This window comes from Poromitra crassiceps (assembly GCF_964638095.1).
Source record: "Poromitra crassiceps genome assembly, chromosome: 1".
In the NCBI taxonomy this organism is placed as follows: Eukaryota; Metazoa; Chordata; class Actinopteri; order Beryciformes; family Melamphaidae; genus Poromitra; species Poromitra crassiceps.
The window spans coordinates 126,486,135-126,506,264 of record NC_139623.1 but is presented as its reverse complement, the minus strand read 5'-3'; the positions used below and the strand labels follow the sequence as shown (position 1 = coordinate 126,506,264).

Genomic DNA, 20,130 nt, shown 5'->3' with positions numbered 1-20,130 from the left:
GTATAGGACAAAGGAATACAGTCTATTAATGGTTTGTTTCTCTTATGCCTCTTATTGGGCCTATATATATTTATATCATAAGCATTTTATCTTTTAATATTTCATCTTATTGTAGATCATAATTAGGCCTACAACTTTCACCTAATGATTTTCACTTTGATATGCTATATGGAATATCAGCATGTGTTGTCTATTTGGCTAATTTTAAGAATGGCTTTAAATCTGTTTTTGCAAATGAAATATTCATATAGAAATAAATAAATACCATAAATGACCATTAACAGCCACATGGCCATGACCACATGCATTGACATAATTAATCACGGAGATTGTGTTGGCTGGTAGACTATGATTGTTCCAACATTCTAAACATTTCCAATAACTTGAGGAAAAACAGACTTTATTGATACAGGAGTGATCATTCAAAACGTTTTTTTACAATGAAATACAGGCCTATTATGATATGTTAGGCCTACTTTTCCAAACGCATTTACTGCCAATAAGTTACCAACCATTATCTCTGCTTGTCACAACTAAGGGAGACCCACACTTCAATTGGACTGCGGCATTATTTGTGTGGGATAAGGTGCGTATGTGTGCACTTCTCAGTCTGAGCCACTAAGCAACTGGGGGCGCTGGACTTAAAGATGGGTCAGGGATGCGTAGATTATTTGCGTAAATTGTCTTGTTTACTTTTAAACAGTTTTGTTGTGTTTTGTTTTTTTTAACATCTATACGTCTGTGTGGGATACCTTTACTAGACGATACTGGGTGGTGAAACATGGATTGGATCGAGTAGATAGTCACTGGACAGGTTAGTCATGGTTTTAGTAGGGATTCTATGCCAGGATTGATAGATGAGACCCCAGGACACAACGAACACAAACAAATTTTGTCTGTTTGATGTTGTTCACTGTCAACATGAATGCCAGATTATTGCCAAGTCTGGCAGCAGCAGAGGTTGATGATCCCTCTGGGAGGAGAAAAAGTGAAAGAGTGAAAACACGAGTAGCGCGCTTTTCCTCCAAATGTTCAACTTTTTTAGCTTAAAAACGCCCAGAGCGCTCCGCCAAAAAAACTAGACGCCACCATCGTTTAAACGCCAGGTGCGTTCCTTGAAAGAGGAGCGCGCTTAGCGCGTCCATACATAGAGAATGAATTGTAGAAAGACACTGGCAGCTATACCTCTCATGCCTCAAATACATTGGTGCTTGGATGTCTGCCCACCATCTCAAGCTGAATCTTGGTAAGACAGAGCTACTCTTCCTCCCCGGGAAAGACTGTCCCCTCACCGACCTTTCCATCTCAATTGACAACAACTGCGTTTCCCTCTCAAACAGCTAAGAACCTTGGAGTGATCCTTGACAATCAGCTGTCCAACTCAGCCTACATCGCAGCAACTGCCCGCTCCTCTAGGTTCTCCCTGTACAACATCCGCAAAATCCATCCATTTCTCACAAGGGAAGCAACACAACTCCTGGTCCAGGCACTTGTCATCTCTCACCTGGACTACTGCAATGTTCTTCTGGCTGGGCTACCTGCTGCAGCCATCCGACCGCTTCAGCCCGTCTGGTATTCAACCAACCCAAATTCTCTCATGTCACTCCCCTCTTCCGGGACCTTCACTGGCTTCCCATCTTGGCACGCATTAAATTCAAAACACTGGTTCTGGCCTACAGGGCAGTACACCAGACAGCCCCTCTGTACTTACAATCTATGGTCAGGCTCCAAATCTCTCACCATTCCCTCCGCTCCTCCACCAGCGCAGGACGCCTCGCCCCTCCTCCACTACGGGGGCTCAAAAGTCATCCATTTTGCTATGGCTATCAGCAGTGTCAATGTCTAATGAAAGTGAGATTTTTGAAAGAATATGGATCAATTTGATCATCCACACCTGTCTACAGTTAATTTGTACCCACATTTCAAGGGGGTGGGGGGTGTGGGGGTCTTATTTGAGACAAACAATTCGATAGTGGTGAAGACAGTGTAGAGGGTGGAGTCTCGCTATTTAGTTTATATTTGTTTATATTGTAACCGCACAGAGGTCATTCTATATTCAAAAGACTCGTGACAAAGGTAATAAAGGTGCTACACTGTGGAAATTCAGCACATAGGCCACTACAGTAAACGCCTTTGTCCACTAAGTCCTTAGTCAAATTTTATTTGGGTTTATGTGAGAACAACACACAAAGGACATACTCTCTTTGACAGTTATTACCTGCCGGTTCAATAACAAAATTCAAACTAGGTTAATCTTTGACTACCCATTTATTTTGTTGCCTGGCAACATCCCATTTAGAATGATGTAGTGGCTACACAAAAACAAAAACATTAGGCCATACATCAGGTTCATGTAGCCTGACGCGACCTGCTTTTGAGATGGTGCAGCCACTTCTATAAGTGACTCTGTGTTTGTGGGTGAGATGTCCCGCCCGCCCGCCCCCAGCTCCCTCAAGACACAGGCGAAGAAAGACAGAGAGAGAGGGAGCGTCTTGGATGATAGCGTTTGAAAGCCGGTAAAACACGCATGCACACACACACACACACACATTCACGCACACGTTAAGAAACGTCTCGAAATTAATGGAAAATAATTTTCCTCATTGGCGAGACTTTGCCATGCTATGGAGAGAGCGGCTCAAAACACGCATGCGCGTACACACGCAGGGAGCGTACCTATGTTCCCCGGGTCCTATATTCCCCGGGTCCTATGTTCCCCGTTTTTGTGGGACCAGGGAACATAGAACCCTTCCTAACCTCCCCCAGACCCTAACCCAAAACCTAACCTCTCCCACCCCTCACGCCTAAACCTAAGGTCGGCATTGCGGGTGGTCGGCATAGCGGAAAGACACCCCAAATGTTACGGAGAGTGTTAAAAACGGGGAACATAGGACCCGGGGAACATAGGGATGACCCCCACACGCACAAGTGGAGGAGAAGGCTGGGACTTGCACACCTGCACCGCTTACTTCAAGACCTGGGTGTGATTTTATTTTATTTTTTATAAACAATTTTGGTGTTAACTACCTCTGTTTCTCTTTTGCCTCACTTCAAACAGTGTAGGCTAAATTACAGAAAATGATCATTATGACTCTTGACACCTGTAGTTTTCTTCTTTGTGACGAAGGCCCGCAGATCTACCTGCCCAATAGCCAAAATAATTATCTTCAAGGTGTCGTTGCACGTTTTGGCACCCGTTCTGTGTCTTCAACCAATAAAGAAACATGTAATAATAAGTGGCTCACACATTTTCTTTGTTAAATTATTTCTTTGTACCATAAAGAGGGATGAAAGGGGGATGGCAGTGTTACAAAAGAGATGGTTTTTGACAATTCTTAATTCAAGGGGGATGGCATCCCCTCGCATCCCTCCTCAAATTGACTACTGCCTGTCTAAGTCAATTGGCTAGTCTTGAGTGTGATTAAATTCAATTTAATTGACCACTGCACTAAAGAGCCACCAGTTTGGGCGCCCTAAATGCAGAAGTGATTCTGGACTTGTTAGCGAGCAGCCCCAATTCTACCATGCTGCTTTCAAATGTGGTGTGCAAAACAAAAATCTGAATTCACTCATTTACTCAGTGTACATCTAAAAATAGTTAAGTAGAATATCTATTACTTAAATTACTCGAGTAAGAATAAAAGTATAGTATTATAAAAATACTTAAAAAACTTGCACTTGAGTCAAGTCAAGTCAAATTTATTTGTATAGCACATTTCATACACCGATGCAGTTCAAAGTGCTTCACATAAAATGGATGACATAAGAAAAAATAAAAAAGAGGATAAAATAGACATTTCATAACAGCTTTGTCTTTATACTGAGTGCTTCTACTTGATCAGTACTTCCCACCTCTGATTTTTGCTCAGATTAATATTATAATAAGAATAGCACTTTTCAAAATACAAATACAAAGCACCACAACACAGTAAAACGTTTCTCATGGTTCCTTGGTGAGAGGCTAATGCTTAGGATTTGCTTGAGAATAGTTTGAACACAATAATAAAGATTCCATTTGCAGTGAGGCCAGGGATTCTCCACAGCACCAGAGCGTCTTGTTTCCTGCCATCTGAAACACCTCTTGCAGCCTTGTGTGTTCAGAAATTGCGGTAGCCATTATTATTATTATTTTGGGCTTTTAATTCTGCTGCACTAATATCCACAATAATATCAGAATATCCAACATGTTCTCACTCCAAACTGTGGGTTCAGGCAAAGGTCAAGGACGGCACCGGGCTCGTCGTCCAGAACGATTTGGGAAGTAGGGTATTATCACCCAGGGGACGGTAGTACCACCCGGGGGGGGGGGTATATGTTTCAGCATTGGGTAGGTAGTCTTTATGTTTAAGCATTGGCTGCAGGGTGGCCCTATAGCCCCTAACCCAAAACCAGGGTGGTACTACCGTACTTCCCAACTCGCTCTGGATGACAAGCCCGATGGCGTACTTGACCTTGCCTGAACCCACAGCTGCAGAGTTCTTTTTAACGGTCCGTTCCATAAAATGCTCTAGGCTTCGGGAAGTGTTACCTCGAACGCAAAAGGCGCATAAAGCGGTGTGCTCAGACGAGTTTGGAGTGAGGATGAGCTCGAACATCATGTAGGTAAACATGTTTTTGTTTCCCCCCTTCCGCCCCTTTCCCCATGTCACTCACAAGCTAGTCTGGGCACCTTTCACCCCGCTTTTTGTCATGGGGGCGTAAACCACGGAACCAGAATGAACACCGGAAGGAAGTGCGCCAAAAAACGTCTTTGTTGCCGTTAGCTTGACATCTCTTGCCTCGATTAATTGTCTGATGCAAAGCTTCTGTATTGGCTTAAAAGATGTGAGATTGTGAATCTGCAATGTTTCTACAAGAAATTCTTCAAAAACTTTGTTCGGTACGTCCATCTTTTGTTTTGTTGTTTGCCGTTCTGATACGTTGTGTCTAATTGTCAAGTTAACGTAAAAGTTGACGAGCTATATCCGCTGTTACTTCCTGTCTAGGGCGGGCTCTAGGCCGGAACCAGGCAGGGTGACAAAATCAATTGTGAACGGAGGCCAGGCTCTTTCTCGCCGAGAAGAGCCTGGTGACGCGAGGTTACTCACAAGCTAGTTGATGCATACAGTGGCACAGTGTGAACCTCATCATTACAGGTCATGACCTGGCCAGAAACCCCAGTCTGAGTGTCCACAGCAGGCTGCTGTGGCTGGCACCTTTCTGGGACAGAACCCAACGACCTGCCCTTAAAGCAGCAAAACAAAGCTCCGAACTGCAGACGCACCTCTCTCTGCCAGCAGGCGTACACCAGAGGGTTTATCAGTGAATTGGACAGCCCCAAGAGCCACAGGTGGTTCTCCAATAGGACTTGGGTCAGCGTGCAGCTTTCACACAGAAGCTGCACAATGCAGACCACGAAGAAGGGGCACCAGAGGACCACGAAGCAGCCCACCAGCACCGCCACAGTCCTCAGGGCCTTGACGTTGGCCCAGTAATGGCTCCTCTGCTGCTGCTGGTGATGAGGATCATGGTGACCATGGCGGTCATGTGTCCTGGATCCTGCTTGCCTCACTTGGCAGATCTGCTTCTGGTGGCTGTAGGCAATCTTCAGGATGTCCAGGTAGATGTAAATGAACACGGAGAGCACAGGGAAGAAAACCACGCAGAATAAGATGACGATGCCCACCTGGTGGACGACGGAGAAGAAGGTACAGATGCCTCTGTAGCCATCTGTCTGCATCTGGCGCACCATGACTGAGGAGCAGAGGGCAAGGGTTAGTACTGTATCTGGGTCTGAGGCCAATATCAAGAAAACAGTCACAAGTAGAACAGCACAGCCAGTCAGTCATAAAGTTCTACCCAACTGCCATCCGCCTCTTCAGTGAGACCCGAAAGCCCCCACAAATCAGGAAAAACTGGCTCTGCAACGACTGGACTGGGGTCCCCCCCTTCACTTAAAGGACTTTTACTTGACATCTTACATGGACATTTTACATGGACATCTCTTACATAGGTAAGATATATATATATATATATATATATCACAAAGGAATCCCCACGCACAGCCAGTGTGATCAGGTGCTGGTCGGTTTGCAGGAACATGAAACATAAATGAAGAAAATAACCACCGCACACTTAAATTGACTTACTGAGATTTATTCAGTTTATATCAGATATATATCTGCGTCGTGCATTAACCCTTATATGTATATGTATATATATATACATATATATATATGGTAAATGGTAAATGGCCTGCATTTATATAGCGCTTTTATCCAAAGCGCTTTACAATCAGTAGATTGTCTACATTCACCCATTCATACACCGATGGAGGCAGGCTGCCACGCAGGGTGCCTACACACCATCGGGAGCAAGGAGGGTTAGGTGTCTTGCCCAGGGACACAGCGACAGCAGCTGGGAGGGAGCGGGGATCGAACCGCCAACCCTTGCGTCATTGGCCGACCCGCTCTACCTCCTGAGCTAAAGCCGCCCCTATATATATATATGATTTAAGTTCCCACCTGGCAGGAATCCTATAATGAGGGCGCTGATCCACAGGGCCACCAGGGACCCAGCCACAGTCCTCTTCCCACAGAGCTGGGAGTAACGCAGGGGCATCTTGATGGCTGCGTATCGGTCAAGCGAGATAAGGAACATGGACAGGATGGATGCTGTGCAGGGAGAGGTGATGAGGGCCATGCGCATCAGACACCTGGTCCTGCCTTGAGGCATGGCGGTAGGAGAGCCGGGGCTGTGGCTATTGCTGTCATTGTAGAGCTGCAATGATTAATGGATTAACCAATTAGTCGATCGACAGAAAATTAATCGACAACTATTTTGATAATTGATTAATCGTTTTGAGTTGCTGTTTTTTTTTTTAAGAAAAAAATGTAAAAATTATCTGATTCCAGCTTCTAAAATCCTCTATGACAATAAACTCAATATCTTTGGGTTGTGGACAAAACAACACATTTGAGGAAGTCATCTTGGGCTTTGGGAAACAATGAACGACATTTTATAGACCAAACAACTAATTGATTAACAGAGAAAAATAATTGACAGATTAATCTACATTGAAAATAATCATTAGTTGAAGCCCTACAGTGTTGTTGTTGCTGCTGCTCCTCTGCAGATCCTCTGTGGCAACACCAGTGATGGCCAGGCCCACCAGCGTGTCAGCCAGCATCAGGTTGAGGACGAAGCACCAGTTCTGGCTGTCTTTGTCTCTCCTCCGCAGCACTTTGAGCAAGGCAGCAGCCACCAGTAGGTTGGTTGAGATGATGAGGCAGGAGAAGATGCTCAGGATCACCCCCATCACCCGGGGCCGCAGGATGGTCTCAAAGGAATCCATGCTGGCAGGAGTCATGGCAACAGAGGGGTCAGCGCCCGTGTATCCGGTTAAATATGACATGTTAATGACAAAAATAAAATTAAAATTAAAATCTTCAGCAAGAAGCTTCACAAAAAGCCTATCAGATGGCTTTGTGCTCTTGTGTATAGTTCAGAATCAGATCAGAATCACTTGTATTGCCACAGTATGCAAGTTACATACGAGGAATTTGTCTTAGTGTCTGTATGCAGCGTAGCGGTTACATCAATATACAGGGATAAGAAGTACGAAGATAACTAACGGCAATCGCAAGGTTGCAAGTGCAAGGTTGCAAGTGCAAGTGTTGCAAGTTGCAGTTGGTCAATGTTGCTGGGATCAGAGTACATTACAATGGGAATCGTGGCACTTGCAAATAATTGGGATCAAAGTCCATTACAAGGAGAACTTTGGCACTTGCAATTAGGATAATCACAGTTAGAAAAAATAGAAGGTAGCCTACTACAGAGAAAGTAGATGGAGTGGAAAGGGTACTAACATATTGCTGATACTTACGTAAAAGTAATAAAAAAAAATGTAGCTTCAAGTAGCTTAAAATGTGCTTGGTAAAAGTGAGTTACTTTTTAGAAAAGAGAACTTTGATGTGGTATTTCCCATGCAATTCAAACTATTCTTCAATTGCAAATATTTTTAATTACATAATAAAGTGCAAAGTAAAAAATAATCTCTCTTCTTTGCTGATTGACCACAGTGAAGGTACTGACTTTAAAAATACTCAGGAAATCTCATTTACACCATCAGTAAATAAATGATAATTAGTTACTTCCACCATGATAATTAAAGAGTTACATTTGCCATAGCCTCCTGTATATAAATGGTAAAGTTATTACCAGTCTGAATGGTTTAACCACATTTGGGCAAAAACCCGCAGAAAATATTCAACTTGAGAGAGAAAGAGAAGAAAAGAAAAAGACTGCAACTTACAAATAACAACAATTGACCCCTGAGTTTAAAAATAAGAAGCTTGACACAACCAAAACCATCAGTCATGTGCAGTTAAATCAGATTCATAATCGGAAGCTGCTTCCCATAAGTGTCATACATTCTTACAATCTCTGAGATCTGCCAAATTGTATTCCACCAGATGAGTCACATCCACCGATACACATACATGCCGTTGTATGTTGTTAGTTTAATCCATTGCTCCGTAATCTCTCCATAATGACGGCTGTCAGAGGTCCAGAGAGCTGATCGATCAGTCTATCTGTGACCGTGAAGCCCTTTCACTAATGCTGGAAGAAGACAAACACAGCATTACCACACCTCCCCTCGCTGTGAGAGCACTTTACCACACCCCACCCTCTCTCTCTCTCTCTCTCTCTCTCTCACACACACACACGCGCGTGTGCGGGTGCGTGCACGAGTACACGCGCACACACACGTTTGTATGCAGCTTAGGGATGTCGACGGTTAGACAATGTCATTGGTCGGTTAAGCATGTCGGTCAAACGGTTAATTTGCATATTAAATTGGCATACAACGTGTTGCCAATATGGTGTTTTTTTTCCCTCCTTCGCGGTAAGCAACAATGTTAACGTAGCCTAAGTAGTTACTGTAGCAGCATTATATAGGAATTAAAAGCTCCTGCCACTGCCAGAACAACATTCATTTAGAGAAAGGCTTTTCCAAATGGAAAAGCAGTGTGCATTGTCAGCCCTGACTGTCTCTCTCACTGTCCGCCTCTCCCCCCGCGTGCGTGATGTGCTGATGTGCTCTGTGATAAACTCAGCTCCACACATGCGCCACACCCCCGCCTCCCCTCTGCTTTGACCAGACGGGAGAAGACGCCCTCTGTGCAGACTACAGCAAGCCAGTCAGTCATGCTCCTTCTGTGTTCCAGCCGCTGTCATGAAACCATGAGGTTACTTTCAATGAAGCGTTTCAAAACAAGCTGCGTCTTCCACATCGATTCACTGAGGAATCCACACTTTTACCGTAAATTGAGTTCTCTCCGGGTCTGTCTGTCTCTCAGGTGTAATAATCCCACAACGATTACAGCAAGAGTGAGAATGCTCTTCTAAACACATTGGCTATTAATATATAATTATTTCTCTGCATCTCATATTAGATCGGTAAAAAGTTTGTTCATCCTCCCGAGTCCCGCAATGCTGACAGCTGTCAGCGTGCGGACTTGCTGCACTCGTCATGTCGTGCAGCTGGACACACAGAGAGCATAATAGCCACCTACAGCCCTCGTCGCAGATAAAGAGAGAGAGGGAGAAGCGTGGAGAGAGAAGCAAACTATTTTTTGCAGATCTCAAAAGCAGGTAAACCACTGTTGAATGAGTGAGAATGTCAGAAGGAGGAGAGAGCAATAAGCGCTTCGTCAGTGCGCCCTGCAGCGTGAAGGCTTGGGGCGGTGTCGTGATGTGCTATTCAAAGTGGAAATTCGTTCAATTAGCGACACGTTTCGTTCTGAGCTTTTAAAATTAGTTTCCGCTGGTTTTATTAGACTATTTACGACACATGCAGTAAGATAATTTATTTATTTTTTTCCCTCCGTATTTCCCCCTTCTGCAATGCGTGCAGCTCCTATCATAGCCTATCTGAGGAATGTTTTTGTTTAGATTGCTGGAGGATTCAACTTGTCTTCTCGTTTTGTTAATGTGTTTTTTTCTGCTTGTAGATGTAAAAATAAACGCTTTATAATGAAAAAAAATCAAGCATTTGTTGTGGTAATGGTTTAATGTGGCACAGACAGTCAAATAGCGCATTTTAATCTTCTCGGTTAACCGACAATTGTCGGCTAATGAGGGTCGGTTGTCGGTCAAGAAAAATTATGATTTTCGACACCCCTAATGCAGCTGTCTTAATGTCTCAGTGTCGTAGTGAGGACATTCGTTAACATTATGGCATTTCTAGGTAAGAAGTTGTAATTAGGCTGTCTGAAACCAGTTTGATAGATAAGTTCACTGAATTTGCAACCTTTCTAGGTACCTGGTTATGGATAATTTCCGAGGAACCATACCATGCACACTTTGGTGGGTTAGGGTATCCCATGATACCTTGCGACCCTTACAACCGACGAAGAAGAACGAAGCGAGCCCCTAATGGCGACGCACACAAAGCCGACCGCATCAGAAAAAAGTGAAACAATGTTGGCTAAATAACAAACATATTTCACTTTCTTTTCGTTTTTATTCTAGGATAGTCAATAACGTCAGCCTTTACTTGAATTTAGTGCAGTCAGATGTTTGTACAGTGTCAGGAAAGTCACTTTTGAACAATAGTAGGAAGCATCTTACCTGACGGTGTACAGCAGCCACTAGTTAGGTTGCTAATATAACTAACGTTAGAGAACTCGCTCCGCCCGCCCCAAAGCAGGACTAGCCAGGATGATAGCACCATTGCAAACCTTCAAGTGTAAGTGGAGTTCGTTTTAACTGTGCTTTATTACATGATAAGCTGTCATTACTTCCCATTTGTAGCGTTTGTAACATTTTCGTTAGCTGGGTTTTACGCTTTTAATTTGAAGGCGGAAAGGGGAAATGGTGTATTCGTAGATTGAATTGACACTGGTCTGTCAATTCTTTCAGTTCATATGTACCATTTCCCTTTTTCGCCTTCAAATTAAAAGTGTTCATGGTAGCCTGTGAAGCCTTGACCTTTCTGGATTATAAAAGTAGTATAACGTTAGAGAAAACAGCCCCCAGCCATGCCGTTTTATACAAATTTATTGCCAAATGCTTTGGGATTCAACTTGATCAATCTTGGTCAGAAAAAATCTTCTATATTCAAGGGAAACAGCACCAGTGCAACCTGTCAGTGTGACCAAGCATGAGGACATCTGAAACAAGTTATTTTTCATCCACCTATATTAAAATGAGTTAGCTAATTAATCAAGTATCTAGTTAGGTAGCTAGGTGATAGGAGCTGACTTGAGTTACAGACCTGTGTGGTGAATTTAATCCTCCTAGGCTGAGGGGGCGCTGTGACTGCAGTAGCAGTGCCTATGACATCACTTCCTGTCTTCAACTTGATATAGTGATACCCTGCGATATAGAGAGCCACAGGAATGAGTCCAGAAAACATCGATGCTAGCACTCCCGGTTCTTCACTGTTTTCGCCTATGGGGTTTTTGAATGGGTTTTTGGCGCAATGCTTCAAATAAGGTCTGTGGTTAACGCAAGCTTATTCAAACGCGAACCAGTGTTCAGCAGGATAGTCTTCACACATGAGGACCACTTTTATGAGTTTTGAAGCTTTTACGTGCCGTTAAATGGCCGGCTAGCTAGCAAACGGCTAAATGAGACTACACTGTTGAGTCGAAGGGGATATTATACGTCAATAACGTCATCACTTCAAAGGACGAACATGGAAATTCTCTTTCCCTCACCTGGTTCAGCCCGTGGTAACCAGTGCACAGCAGCGCACACATCAACAACACTCCAGGGTTGAGTGACGTGACGTGGAAGCCTATGCGACACTGTGTGTAGTTCTGGATTAGCTTGGCACGAGCTTTTTACTTCTAGGGCTCGCATTTACGCTTCAAAACTCATGAAAGTGGTCCTCATGTGTGAAGATTATCCCGCTGAACACTGGTTCGCATTTGATTAAGCTTGCATTGCTCAGAGACCTTATTTGAAGCACCGCGCCAAAAACCCATTAAAAAATCCCATAGGCAGAAACAGTGAAGAACCATGAAGTCCGGGACTTCCGTGTTCCGACTACAAAAATATGTCATCCCTGCAGCTCTCTATAGTAGGGCTTTTTGTCTTAGGCCTAGATCCTCTTTGCGCGGCTCGCGAGACGATGGCGGCTCTAGACTCTTTCATTGGCGGCTCACGGCTCGCAGCTGATAGAAATAATACAATCATGTCAAAACCATTCCCTCACTGCGGTGTCAAACAAACTGCGTGGTTGTCAAGTTTGTGGCCCTTTGGAGCACCAAATGGGGGTTGAAACTCACCATATACCTGGCAACACTGCAAACAAGCCAATGCCTCGTGGAGGGATTTGGTCATGGCAGGGACGCAGAAACAGAGCGCTTCAGGTGTGACCATTGAGATATAATATGAATGGAGAGAGCGTTCCTATCTCTTCCCTGTATGTTTTATTGAAGCCAAAATCCGGCCAGATCACTGAACCAGTCTGCGCAGTAGCGCCCTTGATTGAGAACCTGTGAGAGCTCCACGCCCCTCTGAACTTTCTTATGTAGAGCTGCTGTTTCTAGAATGCACACAGTGCGTTGTGTAGCAGTCTAGCTCTTTAAATATAACACTTTAAGTTGTAATATTTTTTGTCTCGCCAAAAGTAACCAGGAAGAGTCCCACTATGAGATCAGTTTATCAAAATAACGCCTGTACGAAAATCTGATTTTGGTTGTCGGAGATTTCAGACCTCCGGGCTGCTGCTGACTGCTGAGTGCTCTCAGCCCGGGCCGCTGGGGGGATTGCTGTGTTGACTAAGCTAAGAGGAGCCAGGGCTGCTTGGCTCTCACTCAGCCTCTCACTGGGGGAAATTATCGGATGAACAGCTCTGTGTTGATTAGCCTAATGTTTCCGTGGCATTTTGATTAACTTTATGATTACATTTCTTTTGGCGCAAATGTTGGTTTAAAAAAATTAACCGTGAGGCTACATTGTTGTACCCCCCCGGTACAGTGTGGGCAGCCCAACCTAACGTTAGCCCAGTGAGTGCGTGAGCCAGGCTGCCTGGTCTATTGCCTGCTCTATTGCCTGCTCTATTGCTCCTCTCGTTACTAAGAGAGGAGCTTGTGAAGAATGAACATCCCCACAGTCAAAGCATTTCCCCCAGATATGCATATAAAAACGTTTGTTGCTTTAATAGCCTACAAAAAATAAAACGTCTGTTTGTATGTCATGCTAACCCGTTAGCGATGAGCTAATGGTGCTTGTGTAGGCTACTACTAACGCTAGGCCTCATCTCATCTTATACCCGGGACGGGAGTTAACGTTATAAAACACATTTCCTGTCAGTTGGACAACCTGGTCAGTTCTGAAAACATGTGTCTATTATTGTGTTATTCCAGCTATCGTTATCGGTTGTTAAGTTATAGTAATATGAAAAACAGCCGACTAGCGCAAGCAGCTAGCCCGCATGTTAAAACCATTGTGTAGCCTACCTATACTCATAACTCATAAAACACATATTTTCTGAACTTACTTCAGTCCCCAACCAACGTTAATTCCTCGCGCACAAAACATTTGTTTTCACTCCTCAAAACACTGTTCTTTTTATTGGGGTCCATTGATGTCTGGTAGCCAGCACAGCCAACCATGAGCCACCCGACTTCCAGGGAGCGTTAGATAACATGAAGCCGTGTGTCTCGTCTATGACGATAGATCTATAATGTGCAGAGCCTGTCCAGCCAATGACGGCTTGAGACTGGCTGCCACAGCTGTCAATCATCCATTTTTATCCCTTTTTATATGTCAAATAACTACTTAAAAACAAACTGATCAGAAAAATGACCACTTGCACGCACAGGCATTAGCATGATAATGACTATCTAAAATGATACAAACCACCTTTGGAAAAAAAATATCTGACGTATACTGTGATTATTTCGGTTGTGATTTTCCCATCCACTAACATGGGGAGGCGGGCCTTGTGACCTAATACTGGATTCAGCCGTCAGGGCGGCGATCTAACATGCAGCGGCTTCACTAAACAGGAGCTGAAATGGCGTCCATCTTTATATAGGTCGATGGGTGTGACAGGTATTGCAGCTGGCATTTCCTCGTCGTTAACGAGAAATGCGCAAGCTGCATTAATCAAGTCACCAGCATCCCAGCGCCAGAGTTTTAACGATAAGCAAAGCAGCTGTCTGGAGGTTTGGAGCTGCATCCCAGAGAGAGACAGTCTGAACATCAGAATGTTTTCATATATATTTTAATCAAGTCGGTTCAAGGTTCAAGGTTACTTTATTTTGTCTCCCAAGGGAGAAATTTGTCTTGGACACAGACCAGCAGCAAACATACACAGTACAGTGCACTACAAACATTAACAATGTGGCACACAGTGACACGTAAATCCCGTCACTCACCGACGTAATAAATAAGACACCTTAACTCCACCTCAGAGCCTTCTACCCCTCTGTCTGCCTTCCGCAAGGAGTCCATTGATGAGTGTAATTGACAGAGGGACAAAAGAATACTTGTACCTATTATATTTCCACTTATGGACCCCATACCTCCTGCCTGATGGCAGTAACCTATACTCTGGATGAAGTACATGAGAGGGGTCAGACACACTTTTCTTAGCCTGCCCAATGGTAGACTGCTCAAAAATGACCTGGGGAGTAATGGGTGTGAATGTTTTCATCACTTTTATCATTTTTTATATCATTTATATATATATATATATACACAGTATATATACCGTATATATACCGTATATATGTTCGGATCTTTCAAAGTTTAGCCCTCCGAATAAGCTTGGCAGGCAGCACACTAGAAGATATGACTCGTGTTTGTCTTTTGGTTTGTTTATTTTTTAGTTCCAAAATGACCACAGGTCATAAACCTGAAACAATCAGACACAAAGATGCAAAATGTTACACGTAGAGTAATATCAGTAAAACTGTAACTACTAAAGAGCTGCTTTCATTTCCAATAAACAGAAAATTATATTATTTCTTCCATTTTTTTAACTATAAATTTACATCTCTTTAAACCCAAATAAACGTATGTAACATTCTCTCTAAATATAAGCAAGCAATAACATTATACATATACCAGTAATGTAGTCCAACACATAACACAGCCATAGATTGTACACAGCAGACCCCAAATAACTGCAGTGACTCCATTTCCCAGAAATCTTAGCGCCCTAGGCGCATGCGCAAAGCAATTCATTAATTATGAATTTAGGTCCAGAAAGCCTTGACCACACAATTTAAATAGCATTTGTCTCTGTTATCAGAGGAAAAGTGGCTGCAGCAGATCAATAATTATACTAAATGTCCCAAAAGTCTTGACACCTCCCACTTGGCCGACTGATCAAAGATCCAAGGAGGCCACAATTAAACACTTGAGTCTCTCAGTAGGTATCACAAACTTAAAAGTCCTGCATTTATAAGTATTCAAAATGGAAACTAAAGCGCCTTTCGAAATGAAAGTGTCCTTCAAGGTTAAACTAGGCATTCAGAGTTCACTCAGAGTCTCTTGGGTCCCCCTAGCGAGGACTTATCTTACTCCAGTTGGTCCTCAACTGGAATCAAGACCACCAGCCTCCGCACATCCCTGCGAAGGACGATGGTCGTGGGCAAGTCAGAGTCTTTTCTCTGGGCCCTGGACACAAGGGGGGCGGGAATACCCACACAGGTTGTAACGTCCGCATCCCGGACCACCCCTTTCTTGTCGGGATATGTAGCGATGACCCGGCCGAGCCGGAACTGCCCTCTCAGAGCATTTTGGTCTGCGATCCAGACCACATCTCCAACCTCGACGCTCCTCCCCGCTCGGTGCCACTTGTGCCGTATGAACAAGTTTGGGCCGGCCAGCTCACTCCACTTTGACCAGAACCTGTCCACTCCAGCCTGGACAGCCCTCAGCCTGTGCCACGAGTGGGTTTCCACGTCGATTCCGTGCATGTCTCCTCCCGGTCCGGTGCGCCCCAGGATAAGGGAGTTTGGAGTCAAGTACTCCACTGCGTCCTCTTGCTCCTGTGCCTTGGCGTCGATGGGTTGCTCGTTGGTCAAGTTAGCTGCCGAGTAAAGAAGGGTCTGGAACTCCCCCCAGGTGTAGCAGCCGGTTGTTCCGCCGAGGCTGTTAAGAGCTCTCTTAATGAGCTTAACCGCTGCCTCGGCTGCTCCGTTCCTGTGGGGCGCGTCCGCAGGATGGAAGTCCCACTGCCACTCGGTGCCATTCCTGGCAGCCACGTTCTCAACAGACGCCTTCTGCAAACAGGCCAGGTGTCTGTGTAGCTCTCTCAGTGCAGGCCTAGCACCCACGAAGTTTGAGCCTCTGTCAGACCATAGCTTCTTCGGATGTCCCCTCAGAGCAGTGAATCGAGAGTAGGCCTGAAGAAAGCTTTCGGAAGACTGGTCATCGACGAGGTCGGCGTGGACGGCTCTGGAAGCCATGCAGCAATACACTACTCCCCAGACCTTTTGCTTGACCCTTTTCTTAACAGCGTCCCTCACCTCGAAGGGGCCACAGAGGTCCAGTGTGGTGTACTCAAATGGGTTTGCTCTGCTAGTCCGTTCCTGAGGAAGATCGCTCATCACTTGCTGGCACAGTCTGGCTCTTTGCTTCTTGCAAGTGATGCACTCGTTGATCACTTTCTTGGCTATCCTCCGACCTTGCACCACCCAGGCCTTTTTCCTTGTGCGCAGCAATGTGGCAGCAACGCCTTCATGATTTGACTCATGAGCTTCTCTTGCCAGCAACGTCCCCAGCCACGACTGGAAAGGGATCAACGGTACAGCCGTACCGTCTTCGTTCCAAGATTGGACTCTACCGCCACACAGCAATAGTCCTGTTTTGTCATCCTTGGTCACAACCAGGCGGTCCAAAGTCGTGTTGTGAAATTCTGCGCCGTCCTGGGCCGCAAGGGCCAGGTCTTGGAAGGCCGTTGTTCTTTCTTCTGCCGACAGCTTAGAGCCCTTTGCCTCCCACTTTGCTGGACCCGCGCCTTGCTGTTGTCTATTCAGCCAGGATTCCGCAGCTCATCGAGTCCAGGCGACAGCCCCACACAGTTTTGCCAAGGTACTGAACCGCTTGGTCTCGACAAGGCGCACGAGATCTCCACCCCAGGGTTTCCTGGTTGGCCTCTCTGCTGCTGGAGTTGGACCCTGACCTTTTGGCGGTGGCTGCGGCGCGGGACGACCCTCTTCATCCGTGGAGTCTCCCAAGCCCAGGCCAACGTCAGTTTTGCTGGGGCCAGATGTTTTCTGCGACTGAGCCCTGGTGACCGCAGCTTGAGCCTCTTCACGTCATCAGCAACGGTGGTCACGATGTCGCTAGCCATCTTCACCGGCCACTCACCTTCCGGCAATCTTAGGAACCCAGGGCCTCTTTGCCACTCCGACTCTTCATCGAGCTCCTCAGGCGATGCTCCCCTTGTAATGATGTCTGATATGTTGAGGTTGCCCTCAACCCACCTCCAGTCTTCTATTGGACCAGCCTTCTGGATTTCTCCGATACGGTTTGCAAAGAAAGTCTGATAGCCGTAGCTATCCTTCTGGATTGCTCCCAGGATCGTTTGGCTGTCTACGAACTGGATCCAGTGCGTAACCTCGATGCGGCAGTGCTTCTCAAAGTACCTTCTCAGTCGGCTTGCGAAGACCGCGCCGCACAACTCTGCCTTAATCACGTCCCCTTTTTGGTCAAGGGGAGTAAGTTTGGCCTTTGACTCAACAAACCTCAGTACGACCCCGTTCTGCGTCTCCCACCGGAGGTAGAGCACGGCGCCGTAGGAAGCCTCACTCCCATCTGAAAACGAGACTCCCACTGGGCGGCCTATGGCTCCTGGTGGCGTGAGGCTTCTCTCGAACCTGATCTGGCCAAGTCTCACATACTCCTCGAAGTCTTATGGATGCCTCCCGGAGTTTTGGCGAGAGAGGGTCATCCCAAGTATCTTTGGTCGGGTTGTCTTTCCCCGCTTCTTGGTAGGATTCCCTCACAAGCATCACCCCTTTTTGCTTAGCAGGCGTGGCTAGACCACTGGGGTCGTAGAATGCAGCAACCTGGCTTAGCAGTACTCGACGCGTCAAGGGGTTTGGAGTGTTGCTTCTCACTTCCTCTTCGCGCAAGTCCAGTCCTGTCCTCATTTTTCCTCGCTTCTTCGAGAAGTTGATGGACGTCAACACACGAAGTTTGTCGGTCTCTGGTTCATAGCCGACTCCCAGTGCCTTGCTCTCTTCGTCCCGCATTTGGTTGGGTAACACCAGAGTTTTGGGCGCAGGCGTAACAGTCTCACTAGTACTGGAGCTGGCTGTGGCTCTTGACCTCCCACTGTGGCCAGACAAGACCCATGGTTTCAGGAAGAAGCCCCCAGCTTCTAAGATCTTTTCCACCCCTTTGGTGATGCTTTCCAGTGTCTCGAGGTCATCGTGAGATGTCAAGATGTCGTCGACATAGCTGTCTTCTATCAGAACCCGGCGCTCTTGAACCATGGCAGTGAACTGGGGCAGGTTTGCCGTTTCCCTTATGGCGACCTGAGCAATGCAGCCCGCAGGCTTATCGCCGATGTTGACCCTGACGACCACGAAGACTTCAATCTCATCCTCTGGGTTGTCCCTCCAGAGGAAGCGGTGAAGCTGGACTTCTTTGTCTTTCAGCCAAACGGAGTTGTACATTTTCCTCACATCGCCTAAAGCAGCGTACAACCCACTCCTGAACCTCAAAAGGACTCCTCTGATCTGATTGAGTATGTCGGGACCCTTGTGCAGGAGGTCGTTCAGACTTACTCCCCGGAACTCTTGGCTACTATTCCAAACAATTCTTACAGGGGTAGTAGTTGAGTGAGGATTTGGTGCAACTAGATGACTGATGTACCACTTCGGTCCCTTCCAACTGTCGATCTCCTCTTTAGTGAGTTTAGCAGCAGCTCCCCTTGAGACCATTTCGTGGATTTGTTCTCTGTACCCAGCCTTCCACTCTGGCTCCCTCTCGAGACGTTTCTCCGTGTTTAGGAAGGTTGCCTCCACTGCACGTCGATTGTCTGGCAGCGTCGCAGGGTCTCCTTTCCATGGGTAAGCTGCGTCCCAGTGAGGGGTTTCGCTGTGCTTGTCTGATTGCACGTAGGTGAGGCATTCTTTTATTTTTTCTAGGTCCCTTTCTTCTCCTAGGGTCATTTCTTTGCCTCCAGGAGGGCACCTACCGCACTTGCAGCCACCACATTGAGGATCACAGGCCGCGCCGACACTGTCCCACTTGAACCACTCGAAGACTTCTTTGTTAGTAGTCGCAGTACTCCGGGTGATTGTTTCTCCATTTCTCACCTGGGCTTCGCTAGGTCCTGCTGGGTCCACAAGGATCTCTCTGTACGCCTTTGAAGTTGTTCTCATTGACCTCGCAAAGTGAGTTTCGGACCTATGCACTGCGAGGTCTACCACTTCGAAAAGGTCAGGATGAGTTCCGCCGACAGTCTTACCCAGGGGACCGTCCCAGAGGACGAGGTCTCCCACAACTTTGGTTGGCTGTGGGACCAGGCGACCTTCCCTGTGACTAATTAGCAGGTCAATCTTCTCGGGGCGGACCAAATCCTTGGCTGCAACATCAGGGAAGAACTTCAGTAGTTGCTGTGGTGTGACTGCTTGGTTCACCTTTGCGATGCTTTCCAAGCCGTAACAGAGGAGTTTGTGCTCCGTTACTGTACCCTTGGGGGTCTTTACCCTCAGCCTCAGGGTATACCTTCTAGTAGCAACTGTCTTCTCCATCCCTCCAACTCCTTGGACAATCATCTTGATGTTCTCACCATTCAGCTTGAGACGCTCGGCGGCTTCATTCGAGATGTAATTTGTATCTGACGCAAGGTCAATCAAAGCGCCGATTAGCTGGCCTGAGTTTGTCGTCACTTCCAGTAGCATCATTACGACCGGGTACTCTTTCGGCTCATTTCCAGTGCTGGTGCACACTGTTGTTGAAACTTTATTTGAGAAAGCTTCCTTGAACTCTGCCTTCAGCTCTGGAGAGAGTTTGGCAAGGAGGTCCTCCTGTTTGTCGGTCAGTCCAAGTCCTCTTTTCTCCACTTTTGGATCGCTCTGCTCTCCGCTCGTTTTATCCTTCTTCTTGACCGGTGGCTTCGGACAGAGCAAGTAGTTGTGGTCTGAGGACCCTCCTTTCCGACAG

The 20,130-nt window shown here is 46.1% G+C and overlaps 1 protein-coding gene across 1 annotated transcript; it reads right to left on the bottom strand.

Moving 5' to 3' along the window:
- Nucleotides 1-5,083: 5,083 nt before the first annotated feature.
- gpr119 (G protein-coupled receptor 119) lies at nt 5,084-7,303 on the bottom strand (the record flags this gene model as incomplete). Its single annotated transcript, XM_083632980.1, has 3 exons — nt 7,085-7,303; nt 6,504-6,759; nt 5,084-5,733 (listed from the first exon to the last, which is right to left on the bottom strand). The coding sequence occupies exons 1-3, from the start codon at nt 7,295-7,297 to the stop codon at nt 5,084-5,086; spliced, it is 1,119 nt and encodes a 372-aa protein (XP_083489106.1). The 5' UTR covers nt 7,298-7,303.
- Nucleotides 7,304-20,130: the final 12,827 nt, after the last annotated feature.